This window comes from Bubalus bubalis, chromosome 6 (genome assembly GCF_019923935.1).
Source record: "Bubalus bubalis isolate 160015118507 breed Murrah chromosome 6, NDDB_SH_1, whole genome shotgun sequence".
NCBI lineage: Eukaryota > Metazoa > Chordata > Mammalia > Artiodactyla > Bovidae > Bubalus > Bubalus bubalis.
In genome coordinates, this window is record NC_059162.1 from 9,627,694 (window position 1) to 9,644,782 (window position 17,089).

At 44.3% G+C, this 17,089-nt stretch overlaps 1 protein-coding gene across 1 annotated transcript in view; it reads right to left on the reverse strand.

The window, feature by feature from the left end:
* ATP1A4 (ATPase Na+/K+ transporting subunit alpha 4) overlaps nt 1-9,554 on the reverse strand; it is a 35,793-nt gene extending 26,239 nt beyond the window's left edge. The window contains exons 1-7 of the mRNA XM_044944140.1: nt 9,056-9,554; nt 8,813-8,872; nt 6,744-6,947; nt 5,899-6,012; nt 3,321-3,455; nt 2,948-3,065; nt 1,202-1,470 (exon numbers count right to left, since the gene is read on the reverse strand). Coding sequence (XP_044800075.1) covers nt 1,202-1,470; nt 2,948-3,065; nt 3,321-3,455; nt 5,899-6,012; nt 6,744-6,947; nt 8,813-8,872; nt 9,056-9,205 — 1,050 coding nt within the window. The 5' untranslated portion in view covers nt 9,206-9,554. The remainder of the gene's footprint in view (nt 1-1,201; nt 1,471-2,947; nt 3,066-3,320; nt 3,456-5,898; nt 6,013-6,743; nt 6,948-8,812; nt 8,873-9,055) is intronic.
* Nucleotides 9,555-17,089: the final 7,535 nt, after the last annotated feature.

Below are 17,089 nucleotides of genomic sequence, written 5' to 3' on the forward strand. Positions count from 1 at the left end.
AACCATAATTCAAGTGAAAACCAGGCATGCGGCAAGGTTATTTTAAAAGCAAATAAATTCGTAGGCTGTGGTTATGTACAGAATTTGAACTGTGGAACTTTTATTTACATAACATCATGAGTCCTGATGTTTCTGTGCTAGTCCAGCCACTCCCTGGATATTGTTCTCATTTCCATTTTAAGAAGGATATTGATAAAGAAGCACATGCTCCAAACAGGTGTCTGAAGATCATGTCACAGAAAGAAGGGCTAAGGGAAAAGGGATTCTTTGACCTCCCCCACTTGGAGAGTTTGAGGGGATATAATGGCTACTGCAAAAAAAATTAAAGGGTAGATTTGTAGGAGAGAATTGACTTATTTTGTGTTCCTTCAGATAAGAAAACTAGGATAAAACAGAGAATCATATGTCTATTCAACATAATGAAATCTAACTAGAGCAACTCACAGAAAAGGCAATGGCACCCCACTCCAGTACTCTTGCCTGGAAAATCCCATGGATGGAGGAGCCTGGTAGGCTGCAGTCCATGGGGTTGCTGGGAGTCAGACACGACTGAGCGACTTCACTTTCACTTTTCACTTTCATGCGTTGGAGAAGGAAATGGCAACCCACGCCAGTGTTCTTGCCTGGAGAATCCCAGGGCCGGGGGAGCCTGGCAAGCTGCCGTCTCTGGGGTCGCACAGAGTCGGACACAACTGAAGCAACTTAGCAGCAGCAGCAGAGCAACTCAGCAATGAAATGAAGTCAGATAAAAGTGGGGTGGGCTTCCCATTACTAGAAATCATCATCATCTCCTGCAGATTTTATACAGGATATTCGGCATTGGTTGAAAGGTTGAATTTCTGTGAACTCTGAAGTCCTTACCAGTAAGATGCTATAATCCTAATAAATTGAGGCCCTGGGGTGCAGCGAGTTGGCCGGGTTCACCAGCCAGTACACCCAGGACTGGAACTCACTCCGGGTGATTTATAATCTAATGCTTTCTGCATCATAACTCACTTCTTTTCTCATTAAAGAGAGAAGGCACCAGAAAATACGGGTGGAGGAAGTCAGCGTAATCTGGGAACTAAATGATTTGACATCTGTGTATGCATTGGAGTACTCTGCACTTGAGAGGCTTAGCCACAAAAGAACATACAAGTGATTTCACTTCCTTGGGGGCAGTTTGTCTGCCTTGGAGCCACCCAACACCCTGGTTACTCACTGTGACGGTGGCCAGCAGTCCCTCAGGCACGTTGGCCACAATGATGCCGATAAGGAAAATGACAGCCTCCAGCCAGGTGTAGCCCAAGATAAGCGAGAGCCCAAAGAAAGTGACACCCAGGAAGACGGCCACCCCTGTGATCAGATGGATGAAGTGTTCGAGCTCAATAGCAATGGGGGTCTTGCCCACTGCCAGACCGGAGGTCAGTGAGGCTATACGGCCCATCACGGTGGAGTCTCCGGTGGCAATCACGATACCTTGGGCTGAGCCTGTGGATGAAGGGGGAAGTCTGAATCCAGAAGGCTGTTGGATTTGGTTCCTACACAGAGAAAACTGTCACTGGTCAAAAACAAGGGTCTCTGAGAGGTTATTACGTTCTGCTCTCTTTACGTTTCGTTTGTACAAGTGAGGGGCTCCTAGTCTGAAAAATCTCAGATTCCACAGTTCTCCAGAGATAGCCAATTTTATTGCCTAATCGCCTTCACCATCTTCGTCTTTGTTGCACTTAATCTAAATATCTCCTGTTGCCTGCATGTTTCTCATTTTGTCCTCGGCAGCTGAAGAGTTTCCTGAGCCCCAGGAATAGTGGTTACCCTTCTGCTGGAATCCAGCGTTCCCAAACTCCCCATCCTCTAACCCAGGGCTTCTCAATTTGCTCCCCAGGACTCATCTGGCAGCATCTGAGTTGAGACCGAGATGGGAGGGGTTGCTACTGGCACCTAATGGCCAGAAAGCAGGGTGCTGCCAGACATCCTGACACTCAGAGGACAGCCCTCCTTCCCCTACCAGCAAGAACGCTGCCCAGGTGGCAGTAGCGCTCTGCCTGGAGCCCCCTCCCTGCTTTGCTGGCTGGAGCCAGTCTGACCCCTGCTGGCTGGCACAGGCCATAACAAGTGGGGCTTCTGGGCCCTAAGTCAGGAGGCAAACTTCACACACAGGATGTAGAACACTCAGGCATGCGGCTTGAAATGAAGGGCCCCACAAAGTTCTTTGCTTACAATAATTCTTCCTGCCTTACCACAATGACTGAAATTCCTACCATTAAAGTTACAGTCAGAATCACCCAGAAAAGCGACATATTATAGAGATAGCTCTTATTTTTTAATCAGAAAGACTCATGCCTGAAAGTTCAACTTGTCAACGTATTAGCTGTTTGCTCTGGGGCAAGTTCAAATTTCTAAAGTCAGTACCCTCTCTTGGAATGCTGAGGAGAAGTTAGGGCTTACTTCAGGAGAAGAATGAATTAGCAGGGCTGAATAATTTTCTTCCCTTCTATGCTATTTTCAGCTCATAGAGCACAGTCCATTCACTACACAGAATAAAAATAGCTACAATTACAGGGCACTTAAAATGTGTTAGGCCTTGTGCTAAGCATTTTATATGTATTATCTTCTTTAACCCACATAAAAATTTATGGACCAGTGACTTTCAGTATCGTCATTGTTCAAATGTGGAAATGATGGCTTTGACCTTTAATTTAAGATCGTACAGCTCACGAGTGACAAAGAAGGTACCCTATTTACTAGCTATTACATTCCCTACTACCTTTAGATGATAGAGAGTTCTAGAAATCTTTGTTTCAACCTTTGCTTCTTTTTTTTGGCACACAAGATCTTAACTCCCCAACTAGAGATCTAACTTGTGCCCCCTGCAGTGGACTGTCGGAGTCCTAACCACCGGAGCACCCTAGGTGACCACCATCAATCTTTACTTTTGAATCTAGGCTACTTATGAGTCGACATTCACCTTCCACACAGTTGGTGGAGAAGAAGCAGATATTTTGGGTCTCCAGAGGGTTCTCATTGGTGAACTCAGTGGAGCGGGACTGGGGCTCTGACTCTCCTGTCAAGGATGAGTTGTCCACCTGGGATGGGAGAGAGGAGGGTCATAAATCGAGAATGGAAAAAAAGATTCACACAGATGACATATCTTTTTCTGCAGCAGCATCATTATCGACACGCAGACAGAAACATAAACTTGCACACCGCTGCAACCTCAAATTGCTCTTGTGACTTCTCACGGTTCCGAATAAGATGGTAATTTCATTAACTGAGCCCAGGTCACCGAGGTGCTCGAAGACTGCACTCGGCCTCCTTCCGCAGCGTTTCACACCCCTCACCTTACATCCTTGTGAAGAGATAAGCCGGATGTCAGCGGGGATCCGGTCCCCAGCCTTCACTTCTACCAGGTCGCCTACCACCACTTCGTGTACAGGGATCTGAAACTTCTCTCCACCTCGAATGACCAGAGCTTGCTGTGGGAAGACAGTGTAGGGTCATTTCCAAAGCTCTTTTCTCTTTCCCATCCAGTTCCTGGTCTCCTGTCCTCTGATTCCCACGGTTACCACATCCTTTGTGCAGATCACTTTGGTAGATTGCAAATTCTTACCATCACTGTCTGCAGGGCCCTTTGATGCTCCTCTCACTTATACCCCATGTAGGAATGGGGTTTATCTCTTAATTTCTATACTTAGATTTGAACATATGGCTTGCTTTGGCCCATAGGACATTAGCAAATGTAATGCAAGCAGATACTTAAAAAATGCTTGCACACTGGGGCTTGCCCTCTGTCACCATATTGAACAGGCTCAAGCTAGCCTCCTGGAGGAAGAGAGATTATAAGGAGAAAGGTCCAGATGTCCATGACATCTCATCTGAGACCCCAGATACGTGAATGAGGTCATCTAAGACCATCCAGCACCAGCTAAGCTCAGCCCAGATCAGATCAGCCGAGCCACAGTGAGAAGTACGATATTTGTCGTTTTGAGCCACGGTGTTTTTAGGGTGGCTTGCTAGGCAGCAGACACTGATAGGCTCCAAACTCCTACTTCCTTCTACCAAAACATTCTCCCCTGCACTCTTACCCAAGGAAGGAATTAAGTTCTGTTGACATCAAAGGGAGAAGATCCTGGGCTAAAAGCCTGGAACATGACCATGTCATTGGGAAAATCTGGAGCCTGTCCCTCTTCAAGTTTCCAGCCCTGTGCCTAGGAATGTCCTTCTGCCGTCCTGTTTTCCAAGTTCTCTAGAAAGGTTTTATCTGAAAATAATCTAAACTTTCAGAAGAGTTGCAAGAATAAAAATTGTACCAAGAACACCTATATAACCTTTACCCAGACTCATCTGTTAACATTTTACCCTATCCGCTTTGTGATTTGTTCTCTGTCTCTACATGTGTGTATGTGCATTCTTTTTTCCCCCAAACTATTTGAGGGCAAGTTACATACATCATGATCTTTTTTAAAAAAATTATCTTTTTTGATGTGGACCATTTTTAAAGTCTTTATTGAATTTGTTACAATATTGCTTCTGTTTTACATTTTGTTTTTTTTGACTGTAATGCATGTGGGATCTTAGTTCGCTGACCAGGGATCGAACCACACCCCCTACACTGGAAGCTGAGGTTTTAACCACTGACTGCCAGGGAAGTCCCCAATAAGTCATGATCTTTTATCATACATACTTCAAGGTGCATTTCCCAGGAATTAGGTGAAGGAAATGGAAACCCACTCCAGTATTCTTGCCTGGAAAATTCCATGGATAGAGGAGCCTGGTGGGCTACAGTAGTCCATGGGCTTGCAAAGAGCCAGACATGACTTAGTGACTAAGCATGCAAGCATAAGAATTAGGGTGTTAAATAACCATAAAATGGTCATCAAACTCAGTAAATTTCACATAGACACAATACTTTCATCTGCTGTCTGCATTCCAATTTTATCAATTGGCCCAACATATCCTTTACGACATTATTTTCTGCTCCAGCATAGGATTTGGTCTAGGGTCAGATACTGCATTTAGCTGTCATGTCCATTTAGCCTCCTTTAATCTGCATCACTGGAGAAGGCAATGGCACCCCACTCCAGTACTCTTGCCTGGAAAATCCCATGGACGGAGGAGCCTGGTGGGCTGCAGTCCATGGGGTCGCTAAGAGTCGGACACGACTGAGCAACTTCACTTTCACTTTTCACCTTCATGCATTGGAGAAGGAAACGGCAACCCACTCCAGTGCTCTTGCCTGGAGAATCTCAGGGACGGGGGAGCCTGGTGGGCTGCCGTCTATGGGGTCGCATAGAGTCGGACACGACTGAAGCGACTTAGCAGCGGCAGCAATCTGCATCACTTCCATATCTGTTCTCTGTCTTTAAAAACATCGACATTTGAAGAATCTGCCTTCCCCAATCCCCTGTGCCTCCACCTTACTTTTGGGGGGATAGAACCCAATAGATTTGAGGTTTCGTATTATGCTCATTGGACTTCCCTGGTGGCTCAGACAGTAAAGAATCCACCTGCAATGAGGGAGACCTAGATTAGATCCCTGTGTGGGGAAGATTTCCTGGAGAAGGGAATGGCAACCCACTCCAGTATTCTGGCCTGGAGAATTCCATGGACAGAGGAGCTGGCCGGCTGCAGCCCGTGGGTTCGCAGAGTCAGAAACCACTGAGTAACTAACACTCTCACTTTCATTACGCTCATTAAGATTCAGATTATGCATTTCAGACCAGACAACTTCAAAAGTGATGTGTTTTTCTCAGGGTACTTTTAAGCTGAGACAGGACAAAATTTAAATGAATTCACCGTCATTATCAGCCTCACACAGTCCACTCATGGTAGAGTACAATTCTTCAAGGGACATAAAGGTCATATATTCGGTTACATTCTAACACATTCTCTCACTAGATCCTTCCATATGAATCCTACCTGAGGTACCATGTTCTTAAAAGATTCCATGATCTTGGAGCTCTTGGCGTCCTGGTAATAGGAGAAGCAGCCGGTGATGATGACCACGACAGTTAGCACAACGCCCAGGTACAGCTGCGGGTAGGGAAACCAAGGGCTCGTCAATAGGTTCTTTCCTCCCTCTTCATCCTCAGAAAGTCAGTTTGCAAGGGTAATAGCCATTTCACTGAGTGGAGGAACCCATGGGACTTGGTGGCAGAGCACACGGTTGAGCAGAGTCTGAGACAGCCTGGCTCTTTCAGCTTCAACCCCGAGCTACAGTTTGGAGCCAGCAAAACTCCAGATCCGAGAAGCGCCATCTTTTCCTCTCCAGAAAGGCTACTCACAGCGGGAGGGGGCTCGTGAGGGAGATGGACAGGAAGGAGAGAGATTAAAATTCTGCGAAAGAGAATGGATAGCAATGTGCTTTGATGATCAGTCGGGAGGATAATGAAAGGAGAACAAGTTTCTAGAGAGAACTCTGTATCTCAGGGAGCTGAGTCAGACGCTTTCTTTTTCTTTTTTGGGCCACACCACATGGCTGGCAGGATCTTAGTTTCTTGACCAGGGATCAAACTCGTGCCCCCTGCAGTGGAAGCAATGCAGTGCAGCGGAGTCCTGACCACTGGACTGCAGGGCATTTCCAAGATTTTTTTTTTTAAAGAGGCTTTCTAGATAAAAGGGAAACCAGGAAGGACCAAAGCTCTCTTAGCAACCCCTGGGAGTATATTGATTTGGACCTGAAGACTTCAGGAGTGCTAGGCTGCCGAGCAGAAGAGCAGCAGGGGCTGAGCAGAGACTGGGCAGCCGTGGTTGAACAGACTCACGTTGTCTTTGGTGGTGTCCTCATTGAAATACAACTGGATGCCGAAGGCCACGAAGCAAAGAATGGCACCAGTCCACAGCAGGAGGGAGAAGCCGCTGAATAGCTGCTTGCAGAATTTGACCCATTCTGGAGTGGTAGAGGGAGGAGTCAGTGCATTGGGTCCATCTCGAGCCAGGATTTCCTGCGCCTTTTCAGGGCTATGGCCCTGTGTGGAGAAGGAATAGGGAGGAAGGGAGAACCATGAGAAGAAAGTAGCTGTCACAAAGGAGAACCTGGCTTCAGAGCACAGATCTTCCGTTTATAGCCCCAGGATAAGTTGAGAGACCAGTGAAGTTCTCCGAAGGTCAGCCTGGAAGTTCTTCCTACCTAAGTGGGGTTCTAAACCTTGCATTACAGAAGGATATTATTTAGCCTCCCTACATAGAAAGGATTTTTAGTTTATGGGTTGATTCACAAACCTTTTGAACCCCTGGCTTGGGAGGGGTACAACGGTAGAGTACTGAAGTGAGTAAGACTGATGCTGGGCCTAATGGAACTCCACCTCCAGTGAGGAGATGCATATAAACGATTTATCATACAGTGTGCCAGGCTAATGGAATGATGAGATACAAAGCATATGCTTATAACGTACAGACATCCACACTTTGATTCTTTAACTTGGAAATAGAAAAAAACAAACAAGCAGCTAGATACATGAAAGTAGATCCTCACTCTAGCCTGGTGCATAAGCTTGGGTGCTTTTTCCTCTGAGTGACAGTGAGAGAAAAACCTGCTAGAGGATTGTAATAAAAAGAAGAAGAAGAAAGCAGCTTCTCTTAAATATCCATCAGCCACTCCCCAACCTGCCCTGGAAAAATACAATTTAAATAAAAACAGGACCCGTCTCCCACGCTCATCTCTGGTTACCAGATGGTCACCCTAAGACCCTCCAATGAAGAGATTCTAGAGCTCAGAGGAACTTTTATTTCCAGGGCTTTTGTTTATTTGTGATCATTGTATTAGTGGTTAGAGTAGAAGCAGCAGCAGTGAATTGATGGCAGTGGTAATATACTGTTTAGCTGTTAAACCAGCAGTTCTCAAAGTGTGGCCTGGGGACCTACAGGGTCCTGAGATGCTTTCTGGGCAGAGGGGATCCACAAAGCCAAACAATTTTTTTTTTTTCTTTTGGCCACAAGTAGAGTTCTAACCACTGGACCATGAAGGAATTCTCAAACAATTTTCATAATAACACTAAATTGTTGTCTGTCTTTTCACTCTCATTCTCTTGAGTATATAGTAGCATTTTCCCAAGGCTACAGGTCACATGATACTACAACAGAGTTAATGCTGAAATTATGTGAGAATCCAGCAGTCTTCTCCTAAAAAGCTAGATGTTAGATTTGCAAAAATGTAAAATACCACGAATTTTTTTGCTTTGAAAAGCAGTTGACATAAAAATATTTGTACTAATAGATAATAGCTTTACTCTTACAAATGAATTAGGAAATACTTTTTAATCATCTTAATTTTAATTTCTAATATGATAAATATAGATGACAGATGTGTGCTGTGCTTAGTTGCTCAGTCGTGTCCAACTCTTTGCGACCCCATGGACTGCAGCCTACCAGGCTCCTCTGTTCCTGGGATTCTCCTGGAAAGAATACTGGGTTGCTATGCCCTCCTTCAGGGGATCTTCTTGACCCAGGGATCCAACTCTCGTCTCCTGCGATACCTGCACTGCAGGTGTATTCTTTACGGCTGAGCCACCGGGGAAGCCTGCTAGATGTAACCCTCATAAGCCAAAGTCCTTGGAGTCCTTGAAAATCTGTAAGAGTGTGAATGGGTCCCCGGGACAAAGGTTGAGACATGCTGCCCTAGTCCATCCTATTCTTTGCTCTAATCCTGAGCTCTCTTTGGAGTAGTTATCATTATCATCTTTTTCGGAATGTGTGTCCTTGGCTAGGTGCAGGTTAAGGGTCAGAACATTGACCTTCAAGTCAGCGGCTAGATTTCCAGCTCTGCCTTTGTCCTGGGAGCCTCAGGGTCGGGGATGGAGAGCCTCTGCCTCCCTCGGGGAACTCCTCCACTCACCCTGGTCAGGTCCACAGAGTACTTGGCGCTGAGCTCATCCAAGGTTAATTTGTGATCATCCTGAGGAGACAGTAGAGCCACTGAGGGTCAGGTGGTGACACGTCATTTCCAGGGGAAACGTTTGTGGGGAAGAGGGGAGGCTCTGGCCCGCATGATGAATTCTCAGGGTAAGATGTTAGAAGGCTGAGGGTTGACAGAGACTTTGGAGGGCACTTTGCCAGCACCCTCTTCAGCTCTTCTCACCATTACTACTTCCTTCTTCAGCTCCTCCATATCTTTCTTCTTTTTTTTCCTCTTCATTTTTTTTTTACTCATCTTAGGACTGTTTGTAGGTCCTGGGTTTGGATTCCGCTCATGAGGTGTCATGGCCCCTTTTTTCCCTCCAAGCCCCATGGTTTTCCCTGGATATGGCTGCCCCAGATCAACTGATGGGAAGAAAGCAAAGACAGTGAGGAGTGTGAGGGGTCAGAGGAAGGAGGAGACTGGGGAGAGTGGAAGAACGGCTCATGGAAGGGGGGCCAAGGGAGGCTGGCAGGGAGGGCAGCGGTGGGGAAGCCCTGGATGGGGAGGGGGGAGGTGTGGAGGGGTGAGAGGAGCCTAGGCCTAAGTCACAGGAAGGAGAAGGGGTAAGGCGAGGGAGGCGAGGGAGCCGATGGAATGAAGCGTGGAGGGTGTTATGTGCCTCAGTGCTGAAGATGCTACAGGACCCTGAGCAGGTAGGAAGTGCAGTGGGCTTCAGGGTATGCTGGAAGCCCCCCAGCCCCAGCCCCCGTGGCAACAAGGCAACGCCCAGGCCAGTGGTCACAAAGGCCTCTGCAAAGTTCTAACCCAGAATACACAAGTCTTAGTCTCTGGGTTTGGCAACAATTGGAGCAGGATCTGCCACAGAGACAATTGTCATCTGAAGGCAAGACTAGAGCCAGGTCCCAGCCTGGTCCTGCCAGCTTCCAGGACTCAGAGGTGCCCCAGATAGCTGACTTAAAAAATAAAGTAGGCAGTCTGTATGTGAGTGTGCTTTTGCAGAAGCGCACTTCCCACTGACATTGACTTTGAGCTTTTGGTTATAGGAGATCAGATAGCAGGTTAGGTCAGACTTTGGACTTTTGAGTCAGTTCTGGCTTTGAATCCTGTCTCCTCTGCTTACCAGAGGAGTGTGGCTTTGGTTAAGTCACCTAACCCCTTTGTGCCTCTCTTTCCTCATCGCTAGAGGGGGATACCATCTACATTGTAAGCTGGCAAGAGTAAGGATTAAAGTGGGGTGCTTCATGTAAAGCATATCTGATATACATAGAATGTGCTCAACAAATGAAATGAAGTGAAAGTCACCTACTCGTATCTGACTCTTTGCGACCCCATGGACTGTAGCCTGCCAGGCTCCTCTGTCCAAGAGATTCTCCAGGCAAGAATACTGGAGTGGGTTGCCATTTCCTTCTCCAGGGGATCTTCCCAACGCAAGGATCAAACCCTGGTCTTCTCTATTGCAGGCAAATTCTTTACCTGCTGAGCCACCAGGGAAGCCCTGTGCTCAACATATAGCTTAAATTAAATGTTATGAGTCTTATCTGTCGCTTAATGTACAGCTCTTTTCAGTGAGACCGAAAATACCCTTTCCATGTGAATACCCTGTATTTCCTCATGACATATTTATCTCTTTTATTCACCTTCATTGACATCTTGGTATGCTGTTTGGTTGTATTAACTTTATATATATTTTACATGGAAAATTATGTTGTGCCCCCGTCCAAAAAACCATCTGAAGTGGCCAAAATGTTTATATTATTTATACGTTTTTCAGTTATGCATGTCACATACATTTTTCCTTTCTAAGGTGGGATATTTATTTAATTGCATTTTGGTTTGGCATGCTTTTCAAAAATATGACTGGATCAGAAAACATCCACCTAGGGGCTGATGTAACATTCCTTTAGTATTCAGAAATAGAAATTTTCCCTTCCCAGCTAGGACAAGTAATAGTTTGTTTCTTTAATAGATTGGCTGAAAATTTCCTTCTCTTCTAAAAGCATACAAAATAGGAACTGAGAGTCCCCCTTCCCTCTCCCTAAACTTAGACACCCCCCCCTGCCGCTGATGTCATTGCTCTGGTGTGTCCTTCCAGTCTTTTTTCTACATTTATACTAATAGTATCTATAAGGAGGTGGACTCTCACTTTTTACAGACTCATTCAACTCCCCTTTCATTTATGTAAAGATTTTATTTAATGGCCACAAGGCATACCATATTCTGTATTGATGGCGGTCTATTCACTCATTCCCACTACTAATTGATTTATAGGATATTTGCCTTTTAATTTTTTAACTATTAAAAACATTGCTGCAGCAGCATCCTTATATATAGTAATTTTAGGCCTTTGAGCTTCAGTTTACATAGAACTGATTCTTGTTCTGAATCATAAGATACTCTCATTTAAAATCTTAAAAAATTTCTACCAGATTGCTCTTCAAAAGGGCTTGTCTTACCCATATTCCACCAACAAGATACAGAAATGTCCACTTCCCACACCTTTGATTACACTGGATGACCCTGACCATTTTTTCTATCATAACTGTCAGACTTTAATATCTTACAGTTTTAATTTCCATTTCTTTATTTTCTAGGTAGTGCTTTTTCTTATATTTATTGGCTTTCTGGACTTCATTTTCCTTTTTCTAAATTGTCATTATTTGCCCAATTTTCCATTGTTCTTTTCCTTATTGATGTGTTCCAAGGGGTTCCAACCTCTTATCATATACATTACAAATATTTTCTCCCAGTCTCTGTGTTTAATGTAGATCATAAATCCCAAAGAGCAAGGTTAGAATTAAAGTTAAAACTGTTAAGTTAATCTAGGCATCATCCATATAACAACACCACTTAGCCCAGCTTTGCACATAGGAGGTCCCTCAAGGCAACTTTATTGACAATAAAATCAAGTGAATTTATTTTTGAAAACCCCATTCTGTCCCACAGATCTCAGCTCAAAAGTCTACCTCTTCTGAGAGGCCTTTTCTAATTGCCAATCCAAAATAGCAGCTCTCACAAGCAGTCCTCAATCCATCACTTGTGGGCTTCACTGCACTTCTTAACCTCTGAAATTATCCTGCCGCTTATCCATCGACTTGTTAAGTTTTCTGTTTCTCCATGACAATGAGGACCTTTCTGGGCTTATTTAGGCTCTGTACCAAGCCCCTAGAATAGCACAGAGTGGTTCATCCCCAGACAGTTCCTAAAAATAAGTTGATGACAATGAATTTTCAGGTTTTATCCAAATATTATAAGGTTCGATACCCATCATTTTTGTCTGTTATGTTTTAAAACCTGTTAGGGTTGATATGGAGCGTTACAGTTATCTACTCATTTGCTTCATCAGTTCAGTTCAGTTCAATCGCTCAGTTGTGTCTGATTCTTTGCGACCCCATGAACTGCAGCACGCCATGCCTCCCTGTCCATCACCATCTCCGGGAGTTCACTCAAACTCAGGTCCATGGAGTCGGTGATGCCATCCAGCCATCTCATCGTCTGTCATCCCCTTCTCCTCCTTCCCCCAATCCCTCCCAGCATCAGGGTCTTCCAATTAGTCAACTCTTTGCATGAGGTGGCCAAAGTACTGGAGTTTCAGCTTTAGCATCATTCCTTCCAAAGAACACCCAGGGCTGATCTCCTTTAGAATGGACTGGTTGGATCTCCTTGCAGTCCAAGGGACTTTCAAGAGTCTTCTCCAACACCACAGTTCAAACGCATCTTCGGTGCTCAGGTTTCTTCATGGTCCAACTCTCACATCCATACATGACCACTGGAAAAACCATAGCCTTGACTAGACAGACCTTTGTTGGCAAAATAATGTCTCTGCTTTTGAATATGCTATCTAGGTTGGTCATAACTTTCCTTCCAAGGAGTAAGCGTCTTTTAATTTCATGGCTGCAATCACCATCTGCAGTGATTTTGGAGCCCAAAAAGATAAAATCTGACACTGTTTCCACTGTTTCCCCATCTATTCCCCATGAAGTGATGGGACCAGATGCCATGATCTTCATTTTCTGAATGTTAAGCTTTAAGCCAGCTTTTTCACTTTCCTCTTTCACTTTCATCAAGAAGCTTTTTAGTTCCTCTTCACTTTCTGCCATAAGGGTGGTGTCATCTGCGTATCTGAGGTTATTGATATTTCTCCTGGCAATCTTGATTCCAGCTTGTGCTTCTTCCAGCCGAGCGTTTCTCATGATGTACTCTGCATAGAAGTTAAATAAGCAGGGTGACAATATACAGCCTTGACGTACTCCTTTGGAACCAGTCTGTTGTTCCATGTCCAGTTCTAACTGTTGCTTCCTGACCTGCATATAGGTTTCTCAAGAGGCAGGTCAGGTGGTCTGGTATTCACATCTCTTGAAGAATTTTCCACAGTTTATTGTGATCCACACAGTCAAAGGCTTTGGCATAGTCAATAAAGCAGAAATAGATGTTTTTCTGGAACTCTCTTGCTTTTTCCATGATCCAGCGGATGTTGGCAATTTGATCTCTGGTTCCTCTGCCTTTTCTAAAACCAGCTTGAACATTTGCTTCATAATTACTTATTAAAAATTACTTATTAAAAAAACCCTCTGATATTCTTACCTGATGACTCTTGCAGCTGAATGTTACAACCAACATGTCATGTTTTATAAAAAGACAGTGAGGCTTTTAATTGGTATGATATTGGCTTTTTATAGCAACTTATTTTTATCTTTACTATATTCTGTCTTCCCAAACAACAGTCAAGTTTAGCCTTCCGTGCATTTATGATTTTTTTTAAATTATTCTCATTGTGTTTTTAAATTTTCTTTAATAAGTACCTTATGTCACAAACGCTAAGTCTTGAGTGTAATTTGTTTTGGTTCTGTTGTAAATAGAGAGCTCTTTTACTGTATTTTCTAATACATAGAGATAAATTTTATTTTTAAAAAACCAATGTCTTGTACCTCTAATTTTGAAATCATTGCTTATAGGACTTTTTTTGTTGTTGCTGTAGCTTTCTTTTGGTTGACTTCCTTGGATACTTTTAGGTATTTAACCATATTGGTTACCAAAAAACTATGTTTTTATTTCTTCCAGCTTGTCCCTTTATTTAGACCATATAAATACAAACTTCTTATCCAAGATTTCAAATGTTGCTGCTATTGCTTTTGTTATAGTTGTTATTATTATAGTTTTCTAGACTCATACATCCTTCCCCGCTTCTCTGAACATAATTATATCTTCCTTAATGCTTTTTCCTCAAACATCTTAATCAGGAATAAACGTTAAATTTCACTGATAACCTTCTAACATCTTTTGAAATAATTATTTAAGCATTTTTCTAGTGAATGTTAGTGGTTAGTTTCTGTACAATATACTGTCCTTGAATTCTACTATTTGATGATAGTCAAATGATCTACTATTTGATGATACATTAACAAATATACATATTTGTTTATTTTATTAAATTCTATCAAAACTGTATTTGTTTCATAAAATAGGCTGAGCAATATAAAAGTTTTTTCTGTCTTAAGGCAATGGCACCCCACTCTAGTACTCTTGTCTGAAAAATCCCATGGACCAAGGAGCCTGGTAGGCTGTAGTCCATGGGGTCACGAAAAGTCGGACACGACTGAGTGACTTCACTTTCACTTTGCACTTTCATGCATTGGAGAAGGAAATGGCAACCCACTCCAGTGTTCTTGCCTGGAGAATCCCAGGGACGGGGGAGCCTGGTGGGCTGCTGTCTATGGGGTCGCACAGAGTCGGACATGACTGAAGCGACTTAGCAGCAGCAGCAGTACAGTTGAAATAATATAAGGGTGTTCTTTGAGTTCTAATTGTTGGCAATTTTATCTGCTCCTCAGTGCTCTGAGCAGGCTGATGGCTGAAAGCTTATAGACACAGGCCCCATGGACGGTACAGCATTCAGTTGTTTTTAATGCTACCCGGGGCCAAAGATCTAGGAAAATGTTTTGAGTGCCCCTTATTTCCTACTTCCCCCATTCTTTAATCCCTAAAATAAATGTGGGATCAGGGATCAGAGACACAGCTGACCCACGGCTTCACCTAATGAAGTGCCCCAGAGGTGTGGGGGAGGGGTTGCGTTCAAAATCTAGGAAGGATATTCCACGAAACCAGCACCAAATGATCTAATCATTTGCCCTATGTCGTGTTGCATTCTTAGCATTATGAGTATTTAGTTTGTTGTCTGTCTCTGATGAATCTTGATATTTACTCTTCTGTAGGGAAAAAGGAAAAGGCATGGAAAACCTGTCTGCCTGGGTCAGAGGTTGACCTTAATTTTTACACTACATCCCATAGTAAGAGTCTCTCATCTTCTCAGTAACAGCCTCTAAGATGGTTGACTCTTAACTCCCTACCCATCATGCCCTCTCCCCTTCTTGGGTTCTAATCACTTGGATCTGCCCAGCCCCTACTGGTCAAATGTTCACTGTCCACGCATTCCTGGATCCCTTTGTAGCTTCCCCAGTTCGTTAAACCATTGCACTCATCAGGCTGCCTCCATGCCCACGGGTTTTCTGTTCACACCGTTGCCAATGAGTATGGCATGCTGGTTAAGGGAGCTGGTCTCGGGTTTGAATCCTGATTCAGATGCTTACCATCTTTGAGACGGAGTACATAATTTTGCCTTTCCAAGCCCTAATTTTCTCATCTGAAAATTAAACAATAGTTTCCATTTCACTGGATTAAGAGGATTTTTTTCATCATCCAACCAATATTTATTAATTGCCCAATACATGTCAGGCATCATTTTTTTAGGTGATAAATAAAGGTGGTGAAGAGAGAAATACTTCTGTGTACATGGAAATAATTCTGGAGGAGTCAGGCAAACATTTTTGCTTTTGTATAAACAAAAAACTATATATGTGTGTGTGTGAATTATATTTATATATTTTTATACACTACCTATATCCGCCTATCTATGTAAATTTGAAGTAGTGTTCACGAATGAAAACAGAGAGAATGGGGAAAGAGGTGCCAAAAATGTTAATTTATTTGCTGTGGTCTGTGAGGACCTTGTGAAGAGGTAATGTTTAAGGGGCAATCTGTAGAAAGTGAGGCAGACAGTCACGTGAAGAACTAGAGAAATCAATTCCTGGCAGAGGGACCATCAAAAATAAAGGCCCTGAGGCAGGATTAAATGAGACTATACAACTAAAGTGGCACCCCACTCCAGTATTCATGCCTGGAAAATCTCATGGACGGAGGAGCCTGGTAGGCTACAGTCCATGGGGTTGCACAGAGTCGGACACGACTGAGCGACCTCATGCATGCGTGCATACAACTAAAAGTGAGGCCTACTTACAGCACAGAGAGAGCTGCGCTAAGTTCTCCTGCAAGTTCTATCACAATACTCACCATCACCACCACTGCTTACGTTGCAATAAAGGGGCCAAGAGCTGACTCCTGACTGCTATCCCAAGATCCTGGCACAGGGCTGTGAGTTTGGTGTCTTCCTCTCTCCTGTTGTTAGGGACTCGTGGGAAAACACAGACCCTCCCATGCACCCCTCCATCCCCAGCACAGAAGCATCCCTCCTTACTGCCCATCACACCCTGTCCGAGAAGATTTCTGATGTCCGCTGCTGCGGCTCAGTCACTCAGTTGTGTCCGACTATTTGTGACCCCATGGACTGTAGCCCACTAGACTCCTCTGTCCATGGGATTCTCCAGGCAGGAATACTGGAGTGGGTTGCCATTTCTTCCTCCAGCGGATTTTCCTGACCCTGTGTCTCCTGCACCTGCAGGCAGATTCTTTACCACTGAGCCACCTGGGAAGCCTCCAATGTCCGCTACTTAGATGAATTTCAAGGATTGTATCTGCTTCTCCCTCCATTCTTCCCCCTCCAAAACAACAACTAGAACAGTATAGACTGTTGACTGGTGTTGACAATCAGGGTCCTTCAGCCCACCATCTCCTCCCCGCCATCCCGACCCTGCTGCTCATAGTAAGAGTGGCCTGCTTGTGGTCTGGCATGGAAAAAGCAGACGTGGCCCTCAGGGTTAGGGCCTATAGAGTCATGGACTCTTTCCTGTCCTAGAAAAGCCTTGATGGCTCTTGGGGTGGGTTCAGCCATCAGGAAGGATGGCCCCACTCTATTCTCTTCCGGATCATTCTGCAACCTAACTTCTTCCTTTCTCTCTTGCTCCACTGACATCATCTGCTCCCAGGTTGCTTCCCTCTGATCCTTACCTCCTGCCCTCCCTACTGCCTCCTCTACAAGTCAAATCTTGCCACAGCACACACTTCAACATCACAGTCTGGGAG